General features: G+C 42.6%; 1 protein-coding gene across 1 annotated transcript; it reads right to left on the bottom strand.

The window, feature by feature from the left end:
• Window positions 1-155: 155 nt before the first annotated feature.
• Window positions 156-21,777, bottom strand: gldc (glycine dehydrogenase (decarboxylating)). The gene is made up of 25 exons (XM_048978965.1): window positions 21,373-21,777; window positions 20,993-21,071; window positions 16,076-16,211; window positions 15,311-15,475; window positions 15,139-15,216; window positions 14,463-14,610; window positions 13,224-13,420; window positions 12,420-12,516; window positions 12,068-12,173; window positions 11,706-11,845; window positions 10,358-10,438; window positions 10,090-10,187; window positions 9,834-9,918; window positions 9,638-9,679; window positions 9,340-9,482; window positions 8,299-8,374; window positions 5,206-5,331; window positions 4,873-5,022; window positions 4,635-4,747; window positions 4,405-4,546; window positions 2,499-2,610; window positions 1,379-1,474; window positions 1,100-1,272; window positions 699-779; window positions 156-599 (listed from the first exon to the last, which is right to left on the bottom strand). Exons 1-25 carry the CDS (start codon window positions 21,643-21,645, stop codon window positions 459-461), a joined length of 3,078 nt encoding a protein of 1,025 aa, XP_048834922.1. The 5' UTR covers window positions 21,646-21,777; the 3' UTR covers window positions 156-458.
• Between the last annotated feature and the right edge of the window lie 378 nt (window positions 21,778-22,155).

Genomic DNA, 22,155 nt, shown 5'->3' with positions numbered 1-22,155 from the left:
CCCCCCAAATTTCCCCATCCACCTGCCCTCACAGCAAACACGGTCAGCAACTTCGATATCTGCTGTTACCATGGTATCATGCATTTTCTCCCACCTCTTTCTTCCCCAGGTGAAGCATCAGTGTGCTGGTCAGTCACGGGGGAAAAAAAAAAAAAAAACCTTAAAACATTTATTTAGTCACAGATTACTTAAGTTAGAAAATAGCCCTGCAAGAGTTAAGCAATTAAGACAAAGAAATATAAAATTCTATACAAACAAACGCGTAAAAAAAAAAAAAATACAACCTATTGATTCTAGTTTAGTTTTGTGAAGCGAAGGCAATTATTTGTACAATATGGAATGTAAATCTTGGCTACCCACTGCAAACTTTGTGGGAGAGCGAGATAAGTGGCGAGAGGCCCGGAGAATTCAGACTACTCCGAGCTTTGAGATGAGCGACCACCCTATCAATCCTGCCGTCACGAGGACGCCCTCTTCTTCTCAAAGGGAGACTCATAAACGTCCATGGGGGGGCAGGTGCACACTAGGTGCTGGTCGCCGTAAATGTCATCAATCCTGGCGATCGACGGCCAGAACTTGGATTCTGGCTTCACGAAAGGCTGAGGATTAACAAAGCGGTGTGAGCAGTTTCATATACAGATGGGAGAACCAATAACAAAAAAAATAACATGAGTGTGATGGCGGGGGGGGCTTCTCACCAAGGGGAAGGCGGCACATTCGCGTGTGTACGGCCGGTCCCATTTTGTGGATGATACACAGGCCAGGGAATGTGGTGCCATCTGTAGGAGATACAGAGTTCTGCAGGTCAACATCACATTCACCACCCACAGCGTAAGCCGGGTCCCACAGTACAGAGCAGATCCATTCTAGCATTGTCTTCTTGCCTTATGCCACCTTCAAGACAAGGAATCAGCATGACAAGGGGCATCCGGCAGCTTTTCTGCTGCTAACAATGTATTAGGGGATGGAACTGCAAATAATCCAATTTATTAAATCCCCTTTTCCCCAAACAGCATTGTAATATCTGGTTGGTACTCCCAAAAGGTTCACATCTATTATGCAGTATGTGGCTCTGGTCATGTAACCGATCCCTCTGCACCTTCAGTGGATTGATACGCGAGTCCATCCTGCCGTCCTCTATGTCCGCTATCTCCTGCCTAATCGCCAGCAAGGAGTCACAGAAGCGGTCCAGCTCCGCCTTATCCTCAGACTCCGTAGGCTCGATCATCAGGGTCCCAGCTACTGGCCATGACATGGTGGGGGCATGGAAACCTGTCCGACATGGTGAAAATCAGCCAGAAGACGGGTGCAGTATGGATATAACCCCCACAGCTTTGTCCCTCCCCGAGTTGTCGGATAGAACCCACTTTGCACTCACCATAATCCTGCAGCCTCTTCGCTACATCCACTGCCTCAATGTTGGCCGTCTTTTTAAAAGGTCTCACATCCAGGATGAACTCATGGGCGACAAATCCTGAGGATGAGCAAAAGTTTAGAACTTTTAGCAGACTGCATTGAATATTATTCATCCATTGACCTCAGGAGGCCTTCCCAGCACGTTCAAAACCCTGCTGGACTTCACCAGTGCAATGGGCTTTTCCCCATCTCTAGTCGCTCAACTGGAACTCGCCTGCTAGATCCCCACCCGATTAAGACACTATGCAAGTTTATGACAGACAAATCTAAGCAAAATGTCTCCTACAGAAAACTGTAGCTACATACACATTGTCCACTAGTGGTCATCAGATACACTGAGCTAATTCGTATTTTTTTATAATCAGGTGATACAGGCAGGCATTGCATATAATGGCACTGTTCATGAAGAAGGGGTTTTTAAAATGTATTAATTTGTGCCATGTTAACACCCCTTCCCATATCAACAGGCCCATCAGTGATGAGATGGTTGAGGTTGGTTACTTTATGTTGGGATGGTCATTATGTTTCGGCTGAGTATACAGACCACGTTACACCATAGTGATATTCAGTTCTGTGGTAAAATGTAGCTGACTTTAGTCAAGTGCATGTTTTAGGAGGGTTTATTTAGACATTGGTCAAGGTAAATGTTTATTAATAAAGTTCCAGAGCTCTACTGCTCAAAATTCTCATTACTTAATGGCCCTGCATTTCAATACAGTCCAATGTCGGCCAAACTATGCCCTAATTATCAGTCAGTTGTAATTTACAGTAAAAAGAAACCCATATCAGCTGACCACCATTGTCTATTATTCATATTAGCTTGGTTAAGCAAATGCCATTTAAACAAAAAGCTTTTACTGTAAATGTCATTGTGTCATTTCAACATTGTACTTGTTAAACTGAGAATGGCATTCATGGATCAAAGGGTAAAGCAGTCAGCTGAGCATTTTTATTAAGTTTAAGGGAGAAAAAAGGGCTTCCGTTGGAGACTGGATCCTCACAAACTGAAACCTACTTTGGACAGCATGCTACAAGCCATCAGCAGAAGAACCAGAATGATGAGTATTGAGCCCAAAACGCACCTCTCGCTCCCCTGAAGAGTATTTTGTAGTTGCTCTCCAGCCGTTTGGCCATGTAGTTGGCATTCAGGATGGCCACTTCCGTCGCATGCTTCAGGCCTTTGGCACCCATCATCTAGTCGTGACCAGAGAGCAGAAAGTTAAATGGCAAACTGTTTGAAGACGGGACCTGACATGCACCTCGGTCAGAACTGCTCCCTGTAGCCACATGAGGGGGCAGCAGGTAGTATAGTGGGAAAGGCTATATGCTCATAACCTGAAGCTTGGCATTTCAGGTGCCAGAGAGGGGCGCTGCTGAAATGCCTCACCAGGGTACCAAACTGAAAGTCAATTCAGTAAAAAAAAAATTTTTTTTTTTATCAGCCAGTACAAGCTGCTCATCTGGGGGGTCCCCATCCCCAAGATTCTGTAGGAATCTGCCAAGCGGCTCCACATTTCAGTGGCATTTCAATTTAAAGCTGGTCTTTGAATAAGGAGACAAAAGCAAGTGGATGTTTAGCATCAAACAATAGCATCCTGTCATGTTTTACGGTCTTGAGAAAAGTGCTGCACCGTTTTCCCCTGTGAATGAGAACCTAAGGTTTCGGCTTAGCTTAAAATATCTTCATCCAAAATACGATCTTTGCATATTCTTTCCAAAATGCATTGTGGCTGTAAAATCAGAAACAATGTGGACTGGTTGCAAAAAAGTACAAAAGTGCTTTAAACACTATGTGCTTTGGACGTTTTTTTTTTTATTTAATTATACTGCATTCTATTTAAGAACAAAGTAACACTAAATTGCTCCCATTTTCCACGATTCAGCTCGATACATTTACCTTATTGCATAAGCACCTGTAATCAACGGGCTCTTCTAGGGTTGGGCCAATATTTGAATTTGGATTGAGTATTGCCGCAAAAAAATTATTAAGAGATTAATCGATAATATCTAAACATGTGAACATGAATGGGAATATTTCTTTAGTCTATTTTGCATTTTCATTTACAAGCAATACATAAGTGTATAATGGCGTATAACTTCCTCTTTTGGCTAACTAGATTTGTGAAACTTCAGTTTCTATATTTCTATGCAAGACAAAGTGTTACAGCCTAATGCAGGTCTAGCACATGAAAGTCCCTTTATTGTATCTTTACTCATGACAAATGCAGAACTTACTCCGAACACAATGCATTCTGTTCCTTTTATTTTCCCCAAGTTGAAACTGAAACAGGAAATACTGCCCACATTAAATGTGCAGCAGCAGCGGTAATATCGTATAACCAAAGTGAATGATGCCCAACACAGGAATTACAGCGTTTAATAATAATATCCATCATAATTGTTTATTTTTTTGTATGCTCTCATTGCTGAAATACATAGATGAACCACCCTCACTGTCTGGGAGAGGGACTTAAGCAGCAACCAGGTTGTGTATTTTAGGGAAAAACAGAAGATGTCGACTTTGCTGGGGTTGAACGGTGCGCGGTGGACATGCAATGTGTGCCATGTTCTTAGTGGGGTGTGCTGATCACAGAACCACAAGAAGGGATTTTTCACGTTTGTTTTTAAATCTGATAGCGCAGTTTGAACTGGTATGAATAGAATTAATGGTACCTAACAAATATTCTTTACACACTTCCTTCGATTATATCTATATAGCTTGAAAAAAATACTGGGAAAAAAAATGCATTTATAGATATCGATTATCTGCCGATGCCTGGTACCATCAACGACATATTCTGTACTTTCATCTGATTCACTTTGTGATATTTTCCGGGTTATGTGAAGTTAACACGTGCCCTCAGTTGAGTTTTAACAGTGTAAACATCTTGCCTTCTTGCTCTGACAAAAACAACAGTGGTGGTGTGCAGGGAGCACGAGATGTTTGTTTATTTTGCCAAGTGACCGATACAGGAAGGGGCGCCTCACCTTGATGTAGGCCCAGGAGATGGGCAGGATGGCACTGGACCCCCAAGGAGCTGCGCTGATGGTACCCAGGGAGGTGACGGCGTTGTCGGACTTCAAGGTGACCACTGGATGACTGGGCAAGAATGGAGCCAGGTGCTGCTTCCTGCAGAAGAACATCCAAAAATACCTGATCAAGCAAAATGTACACGAGTCAAAGGAGAATAGTAGGGGATTCTGTGTAAAGGCCTCACACGCCAATGGGACCCATCCCTGGGCCTCCACCTCCATGGGGGATGCAGAAGGTTTTGTGGAGATTCAGGTGGGAGACATCAGATCCATAATCGCCAGGTCGACACAACCCTACCTATGGCGGTTTGAGGAGAGAGGAAGCAAAGACAAGGTAGAACATCATGAAGGGGTTTCAGGAGGCTGGACCAGCCCCAGACATGCCATGATTGTGAGAGATGGGCCTTTGCTAAGGGCCCTTACCTGTGCATTCATGTTGGCCCCATCCAGGTACACCTGACCTCCATGATGGTGAATGAGGTCACACACCTCACCAATGTTCTCTTCAAAAACACCGTTAGTTGAGGGGTATGTGATCATGATGGCAGCCAGATTGGCCTTGTGCTTATCCACCTGTGGACAAAGCTCTGATTTTCACAAGGAAATTCCTTTGATTACAATGAAACTACATTTAAAAAGGTCAAACTATACAGAATATAAAAACAAGGTAATATTGATGATGCATTCTAATTAGCACTTAAGCATTAAAGAAAGAAAAAATGAATCTAGCATATAAGCCACATCGTGAGAACCTACCATAGCCTTCAGATGTGCAATGTCGATGTTTCCATCTCGATCCACCTCCACCACCTGGACCTTCAATCCTGCCATCTGGGCACTAGCAGGGTTAGTCCCATGGGCTGATTTGGGAATCAGACAAACCTGAAATAAGAGGGATATCAAATATTTGTGTCGCACATTTGATACAGTGAGATCATTTGAACAATACACAAATTTCAAGGTTTCATTTCCCTGGAACATCATCAGAGAAACCTGCACTCAAAGGGAAAATCTGATTAAAGTCAACGCGAGTCAACTATGCAGTTTACATAAGCGGCAGATAATGCTGGAACAAGTAAGTTATGCAACAGCTTTTTGCAGAAGTTGAGAAAGGCGAACTATTCTGCCAGCTAAGGATTCCTACTTAAACCTTAAATTGCCAAGAAAACCAAGCATTACGCTTTGACTGATGCTGAAACGGAGCCATTCACCACCCAAGCACATGAAACACGATGGAAGCAGGGGTAACGATCCATGTGTATGATCCATCCACCAGTTACATATCACCCTCTCTCTCCCCCTCATGTTCTCATCTGTATTTTTCCAGAGAAGACTGAAGAATAAATGTCGACCAGAACCAAGCTCTCTTCCAAAAAAAATTGTTACCCCTGTCCCCCCCCCCAAGACCTCTCCACTATTTTGTACCCCAATCCTCATCTTCCCCTTGGTGCACAATCACCACAAAGGAAGTGGCACCACCAGGTATCATCTCCCGTGTTGCTACAGGGCAGGCCCAGAGCGGCCAATGGGGAGACCCGGGGCAGGCCCAGAGCGGCCAATGGGGAGACCATTTAGCTGTTCTAACAGCTCAGAAACAAAATCATTTAAAAATTAACAAATTAATGTAAAAATAAACTTTAAAAGAACAATGCTTCTGAATGTTAACTAGCAAATTCTCACACACACTCGCGATGAATCACGATGGCGCAAATATGGAGCACGAGTGTCAAAGTGATCACTTGTCATTTAGAACAGAATGAGCACTGTGCACAGTTGCGGAGCTGCCACAACTAATCGTTTGCTATCGCTAATCACTGGAATTTTCTCAAACTACGGATGGTACGAAGATACCAGGTGAGCCTGGAGAAGCTCAGACTGCTTAAACAGTTCAAAATACTTAAAATCTTAAAAATGTCATTTATCAGGACAAGACGACTTGAACAGTGACATCATTAATTAAAGTTGCCCCAGAACCCAGACAAAATGGGCCGTCTTGGCCATGGAACTCCGGACCTGAAAATGAGCCCCCCCCCTGTGCCTGGTACAAAGTACAGCATGTCTGCGGATCTCCGCTATCAAAGTGACGGTATGCATGACTGCTCTCAAATCAATTCAGAACTTCTTGCCTTCCCTACCCCAGCTCTTAATCGCAATCAAAGAAAAAAAAAAAAAAAGGTAAATCTGTTCAATTTGCAGTTTAATCGCAAGTCCGTCTGCTACAGATCCACACACAAACAGTATAAAACTAGGTCTCCTTGATATCAAATCTCTTGATATCAAGCAGATGACCTTTGACTGTATTATTACACACCTTCTAAACGTTGAAGCATTCATTCCAAAATAAGCTGGAACCTTCAAATATCTCCTCATTGTGATGAAAGGTCCATCGCTAGTTTTATAACTGCCTACAGACCAACTAAAAACTCTGCGCATTTTATTGATTATAAAACTACTATCAGCTGATTATACTGATTAGTTATCACTGTAGATTTTAATATGCACATAGATAATCCTAAATACAACTTTACTCTATTTGAAATATTTGACCCATCACAGCAAATTAAATGGCCATAACCTTATAATCAAGACCATGCTGACCTTAGTGAGAGCCATACTGATAACTATTGTTAGAGTTCTGGACTTGGCTCTGTGTGACCTGTCCTGACATTTTTGACATCTCCAGGTAACTTTTGACGTGTCTGCTTATCCAAAACGCAGACAATTTTATATCCTCTGTGTGTCATAGTAAGTTCTTTGAATCTGCTTCATGTGTGCAGATGTGCTCTGTAAATAAGCTCGACTTGCCAGGTATTTACTCGCTCCAGTTCCAGGGTGCCTGTGCTACACAGTCTGTGTAAAGGTACAAGGCCCATCAGTCACCCCACCTGAGCGGCGATCAGCTGATTATCCCAAACACTTCTGATTCAGCCGCTAATATACAATGATGTACTTCAGCTTAACCCTCTGGAGTCTAGGGGTAGGTTACACACTTTCACTGACTGGGGCACGGTCACACATTTTATTCAATATCATAAACTTAATTCATGGCAAATTATTTCTTATATATTTGTTTTGGCATTAAACTCATCTTAATCTTAGTGTACTTTGTAAATGTCAGATTTATGTGAAGTTTGTAATTTGACATCAAAGTATAGACATTGCAAAATGCAGTTTGGAACACTTACAGAAGCATTATAAAAGTACATAGTAAGCAATGGTGGCAGTTTGTTGTGATCCCAGGTATCTGATCACCAAAGTCTTGGCTACATGACGATGACTAAATGGTGTAGTTGCAACATTCAGTTGGATAAATAAGAAAAAACAAACTCATGTCACTATTTCTGGCTCATTTCATTGAATATGTAGCAATATTCATGTGTCTGCATGAGCCATTCACACCTGGCCACACCCCCCCCCCTTTATAGTGCTGATGGGGATGTATCTGGATCGCGTTTCACTGATGCGTTGTTCATCAAAATTACCATGCAAATGCGATGTGAATATGTGTTAATGCTGTTTATAATGCGAATACCGATCTTCAGGTGAGGGTGGCATAGTTTACTTTTTAGCCAATTTAACCTAATTTTTAAAACTTTAATACTTCTGACGTTTTGAAAAGACAGATTGCATACTTAGTCAGCGTTTTCCCCCTGTGTTTCTACAACACGCTTTCAGCGAGTTATGAATTTAATTACACGAGAAAGATACGCGGCATGGCCGATGCGGCCGTCGACTCCAGAGGGTTAAACCACTCGCCCAGCAACCATTCCCATCGATCAGCATATAAAAAGTACTCCGAGGAAAAAAAACTCAGTCCTTTAGAGCAAGTGTCCCAGAAGCAGTGCTTACCGTCCGATGAGTCTCTCCTTCGGCGTTCAGATAGGCTTTTATGGCCGCAAGGCCAGCGTACTCGCCCTGCGCACCGCTACACAGGAAACACAGGACACATCTACTCAGGCTCTGTGATTTAGCCGCGGGAAGCACAACACAAACATCCACTGAGTTGGGGAGACACAGAATGCAGTGCTGCCAGGCCTGTTTGGCTTATAAACATACCAGGTTTACTACACCCAGTGTTTTAGCTTACTACTCTTCTTCTTAGGTAGCTTACTACCCAAGAAAGGAAATTTACACGTGAACCAGAAGGTTGTCACAATCTCAAGGCTATGTCCTGGTCAGCTTTAGTTGGCACCAATAATCTCAATAATAATAGTCTAAATGATTGTATTAAAAGCAGTTGATCAATTTAAATACCTAGAAAAAAAATTATGGCTCTAGGACCCAAGAAAGTAGTGATTAGGGGGAATACAAATTCAAATTCCTAAACACGTTTCAATCACCAATCACATCACACACTGAATGTGTGTGATAAGGCTGTTTGCAAAGAAACAAGGCATACACTGATGAACAGCCCAACAACCCACGCTTGAAGACAATGCCATACAGCAGTTTCTATGTACCTATTATGCACTGGAGTTAAACATTAATTTTCCTCGTCTGATCAAGAGTACAGAGAGACAAACCGAGAGTCTATTACCATACAAGAAAATGTACTATTAGTTGGGGGCAAAGTCAATAGCGATCAGATAATGGTTTTAAATCTGCCTCTGGCAGTTTATCTTTTAGCCATTAAAATAAAGGTCATTCGTAGCTGATTAGCCAAAGTTGCACATGTTTCGCTAGTCAGAGGCTAAACACATTTTATTCCAAATTAGACTTACTAATCCTAAGAATGTGTGCATTGATAATTAGTATCCTGATGCAAAGCCATCATTATATTAAATGGCTAAATTAAATATAATACAGAAAGGTTCTGATGTTGAATTTTGATGCAAATGAATACCAGATACACTCACGACTCTTGACCTCATGAGGCAAAGTATCTTCTACCTGTTGGGCTGAAAAGAGATCTTGTCATATCCAGTGATTTCACACAAATCCTTCTCCAGCTGCCTGAAGAGCTGTTGGTAGCCCTCTGCTTGGTCCAGGGGCACAAAGGGGTGAACGTTTGCAAACTCCTTCCATGTGATTGGCTGAGAAGAAAGTATCGAGTCAACCAGCAGGAGGCACACAGATCTCTCACGCCCTAAAGCATCGGCATCCAGGAACAAACACAATGGAATTTCAGGGATTCAAATAACATTTGACACCAGGTAAACACCAGAAGAATCTGTAAGAAGGAACTCACCATGAGCTCAGATGAGCTGTTCAGCTTCATTGTGCAGGAGCCCTAATATGAACAAAGAAACCATAATTATTGAAACAGACTTGTTTATCAACATTTGTAAAGATCGATCTCACATTATTATGGCGTATTCCCATCTCAAATAAAGGGCAGGAATACAGAACAACCTTTCAGTGCTTGTATTTCGCAGAAAACTCACCAAGGGTATCATGCTGTGAACCAGGGAAAGGTCTTTGTTTTCAAGACGCTTCATGTAACGAATGAGGTTTGTTTCTGAATGGTAACTGCAAAAGGGGGACCAAGGATCGGACAGGAGGTACACCAAGGATCCAAGCAATTTATATAAATCACAGATCTTAGAGGCCAGAATGTTTCAGACAAGCCTATCAAAGGAAAACCACATACAGCTACAGTATAGGAGACAGGATTTGCTAATGGCTAAATGTTTAGCTCACCTGTTAAACACTGTGTGTGAGAGAAACTTGCTGGTCCTTTTAAATGGGGTTCCCAGGATCCCTTTGTTCCGGTCACTCATTTTCTCAGCGATGAGCTCCTACAACACAATTTTATTTTGTACAGCACTTTTGAAGAGTCACCCTTCAGCATTTGACAAGAGTGTGTGCCCATCCATTAATATGCCATTTATGCAAAGTCCACATTTCCAGTTAAACTAAGTAATTTCTGTAACTGTGGACAATGTAATAACTACATAAGCACACTTACAGCAGAGGATTCACATCCAAACACCCAAAGCAGATCGTCCAAGTCTCTCTCAGTCACCGTTTCATCTAGAGACACCCCCAACTGGAGAAGTGGAAATATACAAGTCAGCCTTCTCTAACCTGCCTTTTCTCAAAAAATCAAATGTGAACAAATACATTTTCCCATCCATCCATAACAGGGTTCAAGGGCAACATTGTTTCAATTTTTTTTAAATCAGATATTGCTTATGTGAATGTATGATCCAGTTTAGCAAATTAGCATCTTAGTAAAATGCTGTATTGTGCACCATTTAATATCAGTCCAGCAAAACAGAATCTGCTAGGATATTCTGCTAATGGCTGGATTATAGTTTAAATGCATGTAAAGGGCCTTTGGTTAATTTTTTATTTTAGCACACTAACATACAAATACAGTGGTACCTTGGAACACAAACTTAATTCGTTGCAGAAGGCTTGTCGAGTTGCGATTTGGTTGAAGTCCAAGTTTCATTTCCCCGTAAGGAATAATGTATGAATTTAATGCATTCTAGACCCCCAAATGATGCCTATTTAAACTTATTTACCTACCTATCTCATGATAAAAAGCATTAAAAATCAGTATTAAAATACACCCATGAAACCACATACAAAAGAAAAACATTCAATAAATGACATACTCCGAACCAAGAGCAGACACACGTGCACCACCTTCAAGTCTCGCTATAATTTCCTTTAAGTTCTACAGTTTTCCTCTCACTACTTTCCTTTTTGGTTTGCTGCTATCACTGCTCACTTTCTCAGGGGCCATGATTACTGTATCACTAAATGTGCTGTAGATAAAGCACACAAAAAAAAAACACACTCAACACAAGAAAACAGCTTTTGCATGTCAAACTTGGTCGAGAAGTATTGCGAGACAGAGTGATTCATATGCATCAGCCACCCAGTAGGTCCGCTTGCCTTTGTTTCAGCCCATCAGAGACACATCTCGATCCGTACAAGTTTCAGCAGGACTGTTTTGTTTTGTCGTGTCCTGAGTTTTTGGTTGAGGCTAGATTTTTCTCTCCCGACTCATTCGAGGTCTGAATTGGTAGAGCTGAATGTCTTTAGCAGTAATAGTTGAGTTCCAAGAGTTTGGTCAAGGTGCAAGAGGTCAAGAGGCATTTAAGTTTCAAAATTCTACTGTATGTTAAAGCTATTTTTAAAAATGCATTTATTTGGATTGAGCTGTATATGGCAACGTAAAGACTAATGTTTCAGTGAACTCAACTGTCATTTGACCCAAAGGATTGGTCCACACACTGATAACACTCCCCTGAGTGAGGTCAGCGATTGGCTGAGTATGGTCCACACGGCAAGTTTAGACCTACCACTCCTTCGCTATAAACGCGCAAGTTGATCTGCCTTTGAACAGCTCTCTCCAAGATATCCTTGGCAGCCACACTGCAGTGGATCTTCAGGGTGTCGAAGAACATCTCATGTTGGAGCTTGTGGCCCGCTCTCTTCAAGCCTACCGGCCAGGAGACACAAACACCGGACTACTAGTCTCAACTGTGAATTGCCTGGTCTGTTTCAGAGGCATATTGGTATCAATACCCTGGCAGTGCCTTGACTTGCTAAAAACTGCACCAGTTACAATTCAAACACCCCATGCTCCAGTAGTGTTCACTAACATTTGACTTCACATTACTCATGGACTCCAACAAGGCAAGGCGGGGCAAGGTGGCCATACCCTCTGCGAGAATCAGGGCAGCGCCGTGTGTCCTCTGAGCGATGTGCTTCAAGCCTTGAGGTCCGTGGTAAACGGCGAACATGGCGGCCATGTTGGCTAAGAGAGCCTGAAAGCAAAGCCACAGTCTGAGGACAGGATGCATACCGCTGAAAAATGCGAAGGAAAAGAAGAAGCGACAGCCCAAAATGAGAAAAACCGTCAAGCAAGATGCTAAGACATTGACGACTGCATCTGACACTCATGCCGGACAACTATTTATTACAACCCATGAAGTTGAGAAGAGCCCCAGAACACCTCAGTGCTTCTCGTGGGAGCTGGGCCTCCCTGCCCAATCTCCGTCAAGGCAGCTTACCTGAGCAGTGCAGATGTTACTTGTGGCCTTGTCCCTGCGGATGTGTTGCTCCCTGGTCTGAAGAGCAAGTCGGTATACCTCCTTACCAGCTGCATCTCTGTGGTTAGAGGGGGTTTCCAACGAGAGCAATGATTAGCAAAAGCAACCACTGCCTCGACACCTCGCTCCTTCTCAACGCTGCTCAACATAAAATGATCATGGAATAAACAGAGTGTTTCATAATTACCAAATCCTATTGTTCACTATTTCAGCTAAATGCTCTGCAAATTCCTTTTTGTATGAGATTTCAGATGCCATGATGTTAATACAAATAATGCGGTGGGTGGAACATCCAAAGCTCAGGAGAAAATATGCTGTTCATACACTTGGTGGGACAGCTGCCTGGAAATTTTCTTAAAAGTTTTGCATGCTCGTCTGATTATATAGTACCAATGCAATCCTGCAAGACTAAACAAGTGTTTTCAAGGTTAAATCAGACCAACTTTCTTCATAACCAGAGAAAGACTGGACTTGTACCAGATACAATTTTAACCCCTTACTGCAACTCTACAAATCAAAACATTTTAGAAAGGATTTGGCCTTTTGGAGAAAAGTATCCTTTAAGACTGAGTCTAATCTAGTAGTGTAGGAAATGTAATCCCTTAACCTAGGTTCATTTCATAAATAATGTGCATGCGCAGAATCTCATAAGGGACAATTTAAAGATTGCCAGTCGAAGACATTGAAATGTGAATACACGACCAAGTAGACGATGACGAAGCAGATAATGACTCTATGCCAAGGAAGCATGGAGAGGGAGCTCACCGCGTAACCCCCACCATCCGCCCAGGGATCATGCGCACCAGGCTCTCCTTCACCGCGAAGAAAGCGGCATGCGGGCCGCCGTAGCAGAGAGGCACGCCGAACCTCTGGGAGCTGCCGAGGGCGATGTCCACCCCGAACTCGCCGGGCGGGCGTAGGACGCACAGGGCCAGCAGGTCGGTGGCACAGCAGGCCAGTGCCTGGGGTGGAGGGAGGGGGACCGTCAGCTGCTAACTATCATAACATTCTGAACACCGATTAAAAGGGACGTAATCGGGGCTGATGGTGACCGAGCTGGGCTGAGTTATGCTTGTGTGTGAATCAAGAGCCTGAGAGAATCCCAAGGGGACCATGCAGGAAAGGCAACATGAACCATTTCCGTAAACTGCCCCTCCCCCAATGAAAAAATAGACAGTTGCTAAAGTAAATCGAAGGTCACTGAATAACGTTACCATTAACAGCTAGACAAAGCTTCCCAACAGAAAATTTGGACCCTGTGATTTGTGAACAGGGCGCAAGGCCACAGAATCACAGGCGAGGTGCCAGGGCCAGCCCCTAGCCCATTACAGCCACCTCTGCTCCCCCATTGTCAGCTGCCAGACGTCACTCCTGCGGTGCAGGGGTAATGACCAGCCCGGTCGGCCCAATGCTGGGAGGGCAGGACCCCAACAAGCCCTCTGTCACCAATAAAAGACCCCTCCCTGTAAAGATCAAGCCAGGCAAGGAAACACAAATATCCAACCTTGAAAGTGCCTTACACAACTTCGCTGTACCCTGTGGCGAAGTAATGAATTTCAAGTCAGCCAGCATCAAAAGACTGCCTCTTGCATACCATTGTCCCACCACTAATCGACTAAAATCAATATCAAAGGCTGAATTTTGGGAACAAAATTCAGTATGTGGAGCTTGCAGCTCTTTTCTTGAAATCTTATTGCAAGTCATATGATCTCCAAGTCAAATTCACCCTGCTTGAAGAAAGATGTGAATTTATATCAGAGTACATGTTCCTCCATCATACCCTTAACATCTCCAGATATGCAGACTTTCGACAAAAGAACCCAAGAAAAAAATAGACCTTACCATTTACCTTAAGTTGTGTTCCCTCCCAATATCAAACTCTCCTACACCAATGATGACAGCATCCACCAGGAGATAGATTGCTTTCTATCCGTTTGTCAGTTTTCAAATCAAATAACTTGAGCCAAACACTCAGCACAGGAGGACCTGCTCCATAATTCTTACCCCAGCTTTGTGGGCCTGGTCAACCAGTCCCGTGAAGTTCTCCACGCGGCCTTCTGTGTCGGGGTACTGGAACAGCACGCCGCTCACATCCCTTCCACTGAAGTCCATCTCATGAGGCATCTTCAGCACCGTCTTCACTCCAATGTAGCTGCCATCGCCAGGAAAAAGTGTTGTCAGTACGAGACCACAAATGCCTGGGTCTGTCCAGAACATCAGCCCCAGAACATCAAGTCTATGGTTCAGCATGTGTGGGACGCGGACTGTTTGGCCAGAGAAACGAAAGCTGGCACACAATTATGATCATGTGTCGATTAACACACTGGCGTCTTCAGCCAACCCCACCAACTCTGCCAATTACATAATGTAGCCACTTGAAAGCCTATTAGTGCAGCTAAATGAGAACATGATCACTGGGTCACATGCCTGTTAGTGTCCAAAAGATAACTGATTAGACATCATCATGAGGCCGGGTTACAAAGAACGAACATGTCTTCTACAATTCACTTCAAGCAGGTTTATTGTCATTTCAGCCATACATGCAGTACACAGTGAAATGAAACATTGGTACTCCAGGACCATGGTGCAACACAGAAACAGAAACACCACAGGTCTACACAAGTGCAGGCATGCAGAGCTATATAGAATGCAATTCCTGCAATAAATCCACGAATCTTACTTGGCTCTGGTCTGCACCACAGCAATAGTTTGAGGATGGCAGCGAGGGTCAATGTAAAATGTTCTTCTTTTATTCTGCCTGGGGAAATTATGACAACAAAAACAAAAATTCAGAATTTCAGTATTTACAAGACCACACGTCACTTTGAGTCAACTTCACCATCACTGTTCACCTGTGGCAGAGCTGCATGGCTTCTGCAGCCGCCGTGCCTTCATCCAAGAGCGAAGCGTTAGCTACTGCCAGGCCAGTGAGGTCACACACCATTGTCTGGTAGTTCAGTAGGCTCTCCAGGCGCCCTTGGGCCACCTCTGGCTGGTATGGGGTATACTGGGTCACCCTGGGTGGGGATTTACAAATAATGGTAGTGATGCAACTATCTGTGTCATACAGTCCAAAACGGCAAAACCAACTTTTCCGTAAGTTAAAACCTTGAGGGCAGCCTGAGGGGAAAGCAGACGCCCTGAAAAAGTCAGGGAACACAGCAAATTCACCACACTTCCCATTCATCACAAGAATCCCACGGATTTCAAAGGAGAGGAGAAAGTCCAAGAGGGAAGCTGGGGAATTTTGTTGTGACTGATAATTAAGGTCACACCATGGAATGCTTCAGGCAATTGAACGAGTGGCACTTACTAAGGCCTGTCATGGGACCACATTCAAATAAGATTTTGAGCTCACAAGACTGTAACTAGAAAATCTTTAACTAGAAGCTGATGCAGAGTCAAAATTTCCACATTTTCCTCATGATGTTCTGGTGTCCTACAAATAAGTTGGTTAACTCATTATTAAAAAGTGTTATTTCTTAAATTCATTTAAAAATAAACTCAATAACTGGAGTGACTTATTTGTGCCATATCTGGACAGCAATAGCTGTTATCTTCTGTGAGACAAGGTTTGTTGAAACTCACTGAAATTTGGGAGTTGGGAAATGACTCACCATCCAGAGTTCTCCAGTAGGTTTCTCTGTATGGCCGGTGGCACGGAACAATTGTAATAACCCATCCCAATGTAAGAACGCCAAAGCTTGTTTTTGCTTGAAATTTTTTGGAGAGATTCCAGAATTTCATTCTCACCTGCAAAAGAGGCTTACATCAATGCTGATTCAGAGCTACGGTAGGCGAACACTTAACTGTCAAAACATAATACAAGTACAAAAGACTACTGAATTACATCATATTTAACAAGATACAACAAAATAACAAGTCTAACAGCTTATTGGTAATAATTAATACCTGTCATATCCTGGAACAGTACATTAATCCGGTACTGAACAATTTCAACACACCAGCAGCAGTTGTCGAAATCTAATAATCATCTAAAACCCAACACTAAAACAACCCCCCCTTCTCCCAGAATGGGCAGAAAAGCATTAAAGGAAACAGCAAATAAACTAAAACGCCAGAAACATTCTGGTCTTGATGCTCCTGTGACAGGAAAACATGCAAATTCTTGATCAAAAGCGGGACATTCTGGGGGATTGTAATCCATATGGTTCCCAACTGGACAGCAACCAATATCCACTTGCTATTATTACTACTACTACCACAACCATAGAAGCAAAAGAGTTCATGGAAGCTCCCGATTTACCGATCACTTAGAGTATCTGCAAGCTTACTCTCATCCCTACCGATTTGAGGATGGACCAAATGCAAAGCTAAGAGAGAAGCTTTGCCAACCAAAACCGTAAAAGTGGCACCGCATCTGGTGACTGCTCTACTGCCCTATTTATGCCAGCATGGCTTACAAGCATCTGGGTTGCAGTAAAAGGCATTAAGCTTTTTATCCCTTTCTGCGTTACAGCCAAGGCAGAAAGAAGAAGGACAAGGTCAGAACAAAAATCACATTAAACAGAAATCCAACAGCTCCACTCATTTACCCAGACTAGGGGCCCGGCAAACCGCAGCCCTCGAGCCGCATGTGGTTCTCTGGCTATCTGCTTACAGCTACAAAGCGGACTATCATGCATATAACAGTACACACTACATTGACAGTCAAGTAGTATGCATCCAGCTAAGTTCAGTAGGTGTAGTATACTATGCAGTTTCATCGGACATCGCATATTGATTATTGATGGCTTCCCATGTCCATCTTGATAACCTAACTTGATTGGATACCGGGATGAATCGACAGAGGAATATGCATCCAACTACTTCATCAGATTCCCATGTGCTGAAAAGAGCAGGAGTAAAAAAAGAAAGAGAGAAAATACAGGAAAAAAATTATATAAAAAAAATGCTTTGCCGATATATTGTATGCTGAAACACCCGTTACACAACATCACAGCAGCAAACATAAAATATGTATGTTATCCGTTTCATGTGATTTTCGTGCCTGTACATCTTCAGACAGCTTCTCCATGTGTGGACTGTATAAAGGCGCTTTGATTTTCAAGCAAAATCGCAAGGCGTCATTTTTCAGGCAGTCAGGAACTTTCAGGAAGTTCGGCAGCTGCTGCCAGTTTTGGGGCATCTCAGCAGATTACAAAACACCCTATACAAGTTTAAAGTCCTTCACCCATGCAGAATATGTTAAAAGGTGTTTTATCAAAGAAACAGGACACCTGTGGACTGATTTCAAAAATAAAAACAAAATAATTAAGAAAGTTAGGTGCATAACATTTTCATTATAAAGTCCAGAAGACACTGAAAAATTTGTGAACAATTTATTCACATTTTGTTATCGGTGTCATAAAAACTGTTGCTATACTGTTATTTAGCTCACTTGAATTGTTTAGTGAAATTTTGTGGCTCTGTGTGTGTGTGTGTCATATTATATATTCCAATTCCAAATGTTCTCTGTGGCTCCCGTTTTCGAATGGGTTGCTGACCTCTGACCTAGACCATGGGAATGTGTGGGTCACTGGGGTCACTGCCAGCTGATGGGGCTCTTTGGCGCAGTGCAGCTCGTTTGCTGTGATCCAGAAACGCCTCTACGGCAGAGTGATTGGGCAGGTCCTTTGTTTGGGGAGGATAGATTGAAGCTGAATGGGCAAAAGCCATGGTGTCCACTAGCCCGGCCTTCACAATGACACCACCCAGCGAAAAGAGAAAAAGGAGGAGGAATAAAGGGGAAAGCGGGGAGACACTATGCCAGTCATATTCAGCCCCTTTAGAAAAACCGCTAACTTAAGAGAAACAGGTACTTGTCCATTACATCTATTCAGCAGATGCTTTAATCCAAAGTGATATACATGCGAGAAAGCAGTATTCTGAAGTGAACAGGCCAATGGTGAAATTTTCTACATTGTCGACAGAGTATAAATGCGTGTGTCGATTTGTGCATGCATGTCATGCGATGGACTGGAATCCCATCCAGGGTTTTACCCCGCTTCGTGTCCTACGCTGCCTGGTACAGGCTCCAACCCCCAAAACCCTAAACAGTAGCCAGAACACACGTGAAGGAACACTGTGTTTCCAATTATATTTAAGAAGCATTATATGAACAGATAAAATTACTAATGATGGTGGAAAAAAATATATATAAAAATCACCCATAAAAGCACAATACCTTTTGTGTACAACAGGAGGCAGTAATGTACTTCATCTTTCACATATTAATAAATACACATGAATACACACCTCAAGTTGCTTCCGTATAAAAGTAATAAATGATAGACTTTCGACAAATGCAAGATTTCCTCTGTGGCATGTATGCAAGACAGAATATGGTCTCAGGAGGTGAGTATCACTCCCAAAACACAGCCTTCCTGTGACCAGAGTGAACGGCATCCACCCAAGCAGCCTGCAAACGGACCTCATCTTCAGAGCAGCTTACTAAAACTAACTCAGCTAAGAAAGTTAGTCAGTCAGGTGCAACAAGTTTAAAATTACCCCCCCAAAAAAAATCACAGCACTACAATATAGCAGAATAGCAGGCTTGTTGACTTTCAGGTGTGAACCTTATTTGGAATATAATAATTACATGAAGGTTGCTATGGGTGTAACATTACAGACCAACTTGTGTCTCACATCTAGGATTGGAATGTGCTTAGACTCCAAGTCACAATGCAGACGTTCACGTTCTACTTCTCAGAAATGCCCTTAGCGCAGACTGACGTCAGGCTTTGTACCTCAGCTGGGACGCCATACTTACAGAAACAGAAGAATCCTAATGTTAGGCTTCTCATTAATAATTAATCGCAGATGGAACGGCAGTAACAACAAGGTACAATACACTGCATGTCATATGATGAGGGCACTATTTTGTTAAAGAAATTAATTTCCTTGGCAATAGGAGGAATGGCACCTAGAAGAGCATCGAAGAAGGTAATCGATCCAAATGGGAGTCATGTAGGCCCATACAGTTCTGCTTTAGCCAAATGGGAAAAATACAGGACCTGCCCTTCATGAACATTTTTAACCTCTGAACCATTTAGTTTCATTTCCATCAAGTACCAAATCTAGTCAACATCAGCTGACAATGAGATATTTCTAACTTGCAAAATTTCAGTGAGTTTTAATAAACGAATATATTACCTATACGCAAAACCTTGGGCTATCAAATTACAGTTTAATGCATGACTTCATAACTCATTTCTGTTATGGGGCAAGAAGCATTTATAAAAAAAAAAAAAAAAAAAAAAACCTTGACTGAACTCTAGTTAACTGTATTATAATACAAACGATAAGGTGAGTCAAGCACATCAGTGTGTCAAATACCAAGATAAGGCCAGAGTCTCCTGTCAGGACAAAGTTGTACTATCAATACTTTCAGCTGGATATGTCTTTAGAGTGATTTAAAAATAAGTACATCAATTATCGGGTAATCAAAAAATAAATTAATAAATACCAAAATGAAACTTGTTATAAAACAATTTTAAAAACTAAAGTTAGATATTCAATTTTAATAAAAGGTGAATAACAAGCAACAGTAAGGAAGGTAGTAGCCTATTTATTTTTTTAATTTGTTTTATTAGTATTGTCTTTCGTTAAAAAAAATATAATAATAATCCTGCTACATTTAACACTGGGACCTGCTATGTGGCGGCTCCAGAGCATTTTTACTTGCATTCCACATTTTTGATCACCCTTAAAAATAAATGAGCCGACACTAATCTTTAATACAACTGAAGCTTTACTTTCCCTAGCAGATGAAAAATGTGTCTGGAACAGTGTTGCGCAAAACCGTAAAGCATTCTTCTATCCTTGCGAGTTTCATAGGTTAGGTCACTAAAGGTTAGTCCCATCCCTTCCCCAAAAAAAGGGGGAAAAGAAAGAAACCCGCGTTAAATGCCGCGTCCGACTCAACCGCTAGAAGAAATCAATTAAATGATGACGGGAAATTGTGAATACGCTGCAATATCAGGAAACTATCGCACGAAAACGGGGATTGCACACAGCGCTGAGCCTCTGATGTAACGACGGCGATAAACCAGATTAAACTGGCCTCGCCGGAGCGCACAAGGCTGAACTTTACACTCCACTTGCCATCCTATTAGCATCGGCTGTAGCCCCACAGGAGATTGGTGCTGCTTGTTGGGTTTCACAAAAACAACTCCAAATATGTTCAAAGGAAGACTTAACCGGATTGATCACGCCAGCAGCCATCACCATACCGCATTTGCTCACAATACGCGTGCAACCTACATTTCAGCTAGTCGGCATTTCTATTATCCCTTAAAATACAGTTTAGGGACTTTATTCGCCTTCAGCATCACAGACGTGTTAAAGTAAATATAAAAGCAATTGTCTCTGATAACTACTCCAGGTATAAAGAGGCGCCATATATCCGCCTATATACTTTAGATTATATGGTAAACTACACATTGCTTCTGTCTTGGAGGGTTCCGGGAAAATGAAATGCAATGTCAATTGCACAGCAAGTGAAGACTGGCACAAACAGAAGTCTAACTTACAGACGGGGTCATCCATTTTCAGGCTTCTTTGCAAACGAATAGAGGAAGGAAGAGTTTTTTCAATCAATTCATCAACTGTCTGAAAACAAAGCAGTCCGATGTCAGTTAGATCGGAAGGAGGGTGAAATGTTTCAAACACCCAGCACACTTCATCACGGGGTCATACCAATGATTTTGAAGAGAACTGCACAGTTTACTTTGACTAAACATAATTAAGCATCTTGGCTGTTTCAATAATTAAACGCGAAAGCGAAATATTACTTGAAAGTTTTTTTAACACCAGTATATTGCAATGTCACTACAGCGGTAACAACTGCTCACAACAGCATTTGACAAGGAGCCTCTTCACTTCAGAAATTATTTTCTCCTGATATTCTTACCTTAAGACCGAGAGAATCAAGCATCTCGCGCTTCTCTTTGTCACCTGGTCCAATGTGCCTTTCGGAAAAATCATCATGCCGGGGCAGAATTGACTCGATCCGCCTGGAGTCAAGAACGGCTGAACTTCTAAAACCCCGGACGGTCATAAAAACATTTTTATTCCCAAAAGGCTCTTTCGCCAAATAGCGGCTTTTGTAGCGCAGGTTCCTGCAAGGCATATGCGTCTTCACCGACCTGGAGATGAGACCCCAGGATTTTGCACAGCTTTGCATTTTCAGCCTTAGGTGAGTGAAGTGTATGTGATGGCCACGTAAAATCACCACTCTTCTCTCACATAAACGTCCCCACTATATCTTGCCAGGCTACGGCGATGCTCGAAACTCTCGACAAAGAACTCGGGCAACTTCTTAAAAAGTGACTCGCTAATACGCCTCCTCATTACGTGGAAAGCAGCCAATCAGCGAGCGGGGCCTCGGTGACGCAGCGTCAAGCCCCCGGCAAACAGCTGCTTTCAGCTTCCTCACGTGCCGGCAGTATACAAATACCGAGGGCTCGACTCTGTTTGTGGCGGGTGGCCGCTAAGCTGGTTTTTCTGCTGATATTCAGCGAAGCGAGAAAGTCCCTGGACGTTTTAGATAACGACTAGTTTCCCTTCTGCGATTGTTTTATGTGCGCCAAGACCTTGCGGCATTGTATAATAACAAACGTATAAGACTGTTAATAATACTCGTACCTGCGCAAATCAGTGATCTGAACGTAGACTGATAAATTCTGCATGCGGA

Source organism: Brienomyrus brachyistius, chromosome 2 (genome assembly GCF_023856365.1).
Source record: "Brienomyrus brachyistius isolate T26 chromosome 2, BBRACH_0.4, whole genome shotgun sequence".
Lineage (NCBI taxonomy): Eukaryota > Metazoa > Chordata > Actinopteri > Osteoglossiformes > Mormyridae > Brienomyrus > Brienomyrus brachyistius.
The sequence above is the reverse complement of the archived record's forward strand: the minus strand, read 5'-3'. Positions and strand labels throughout refer to the sequence as shown.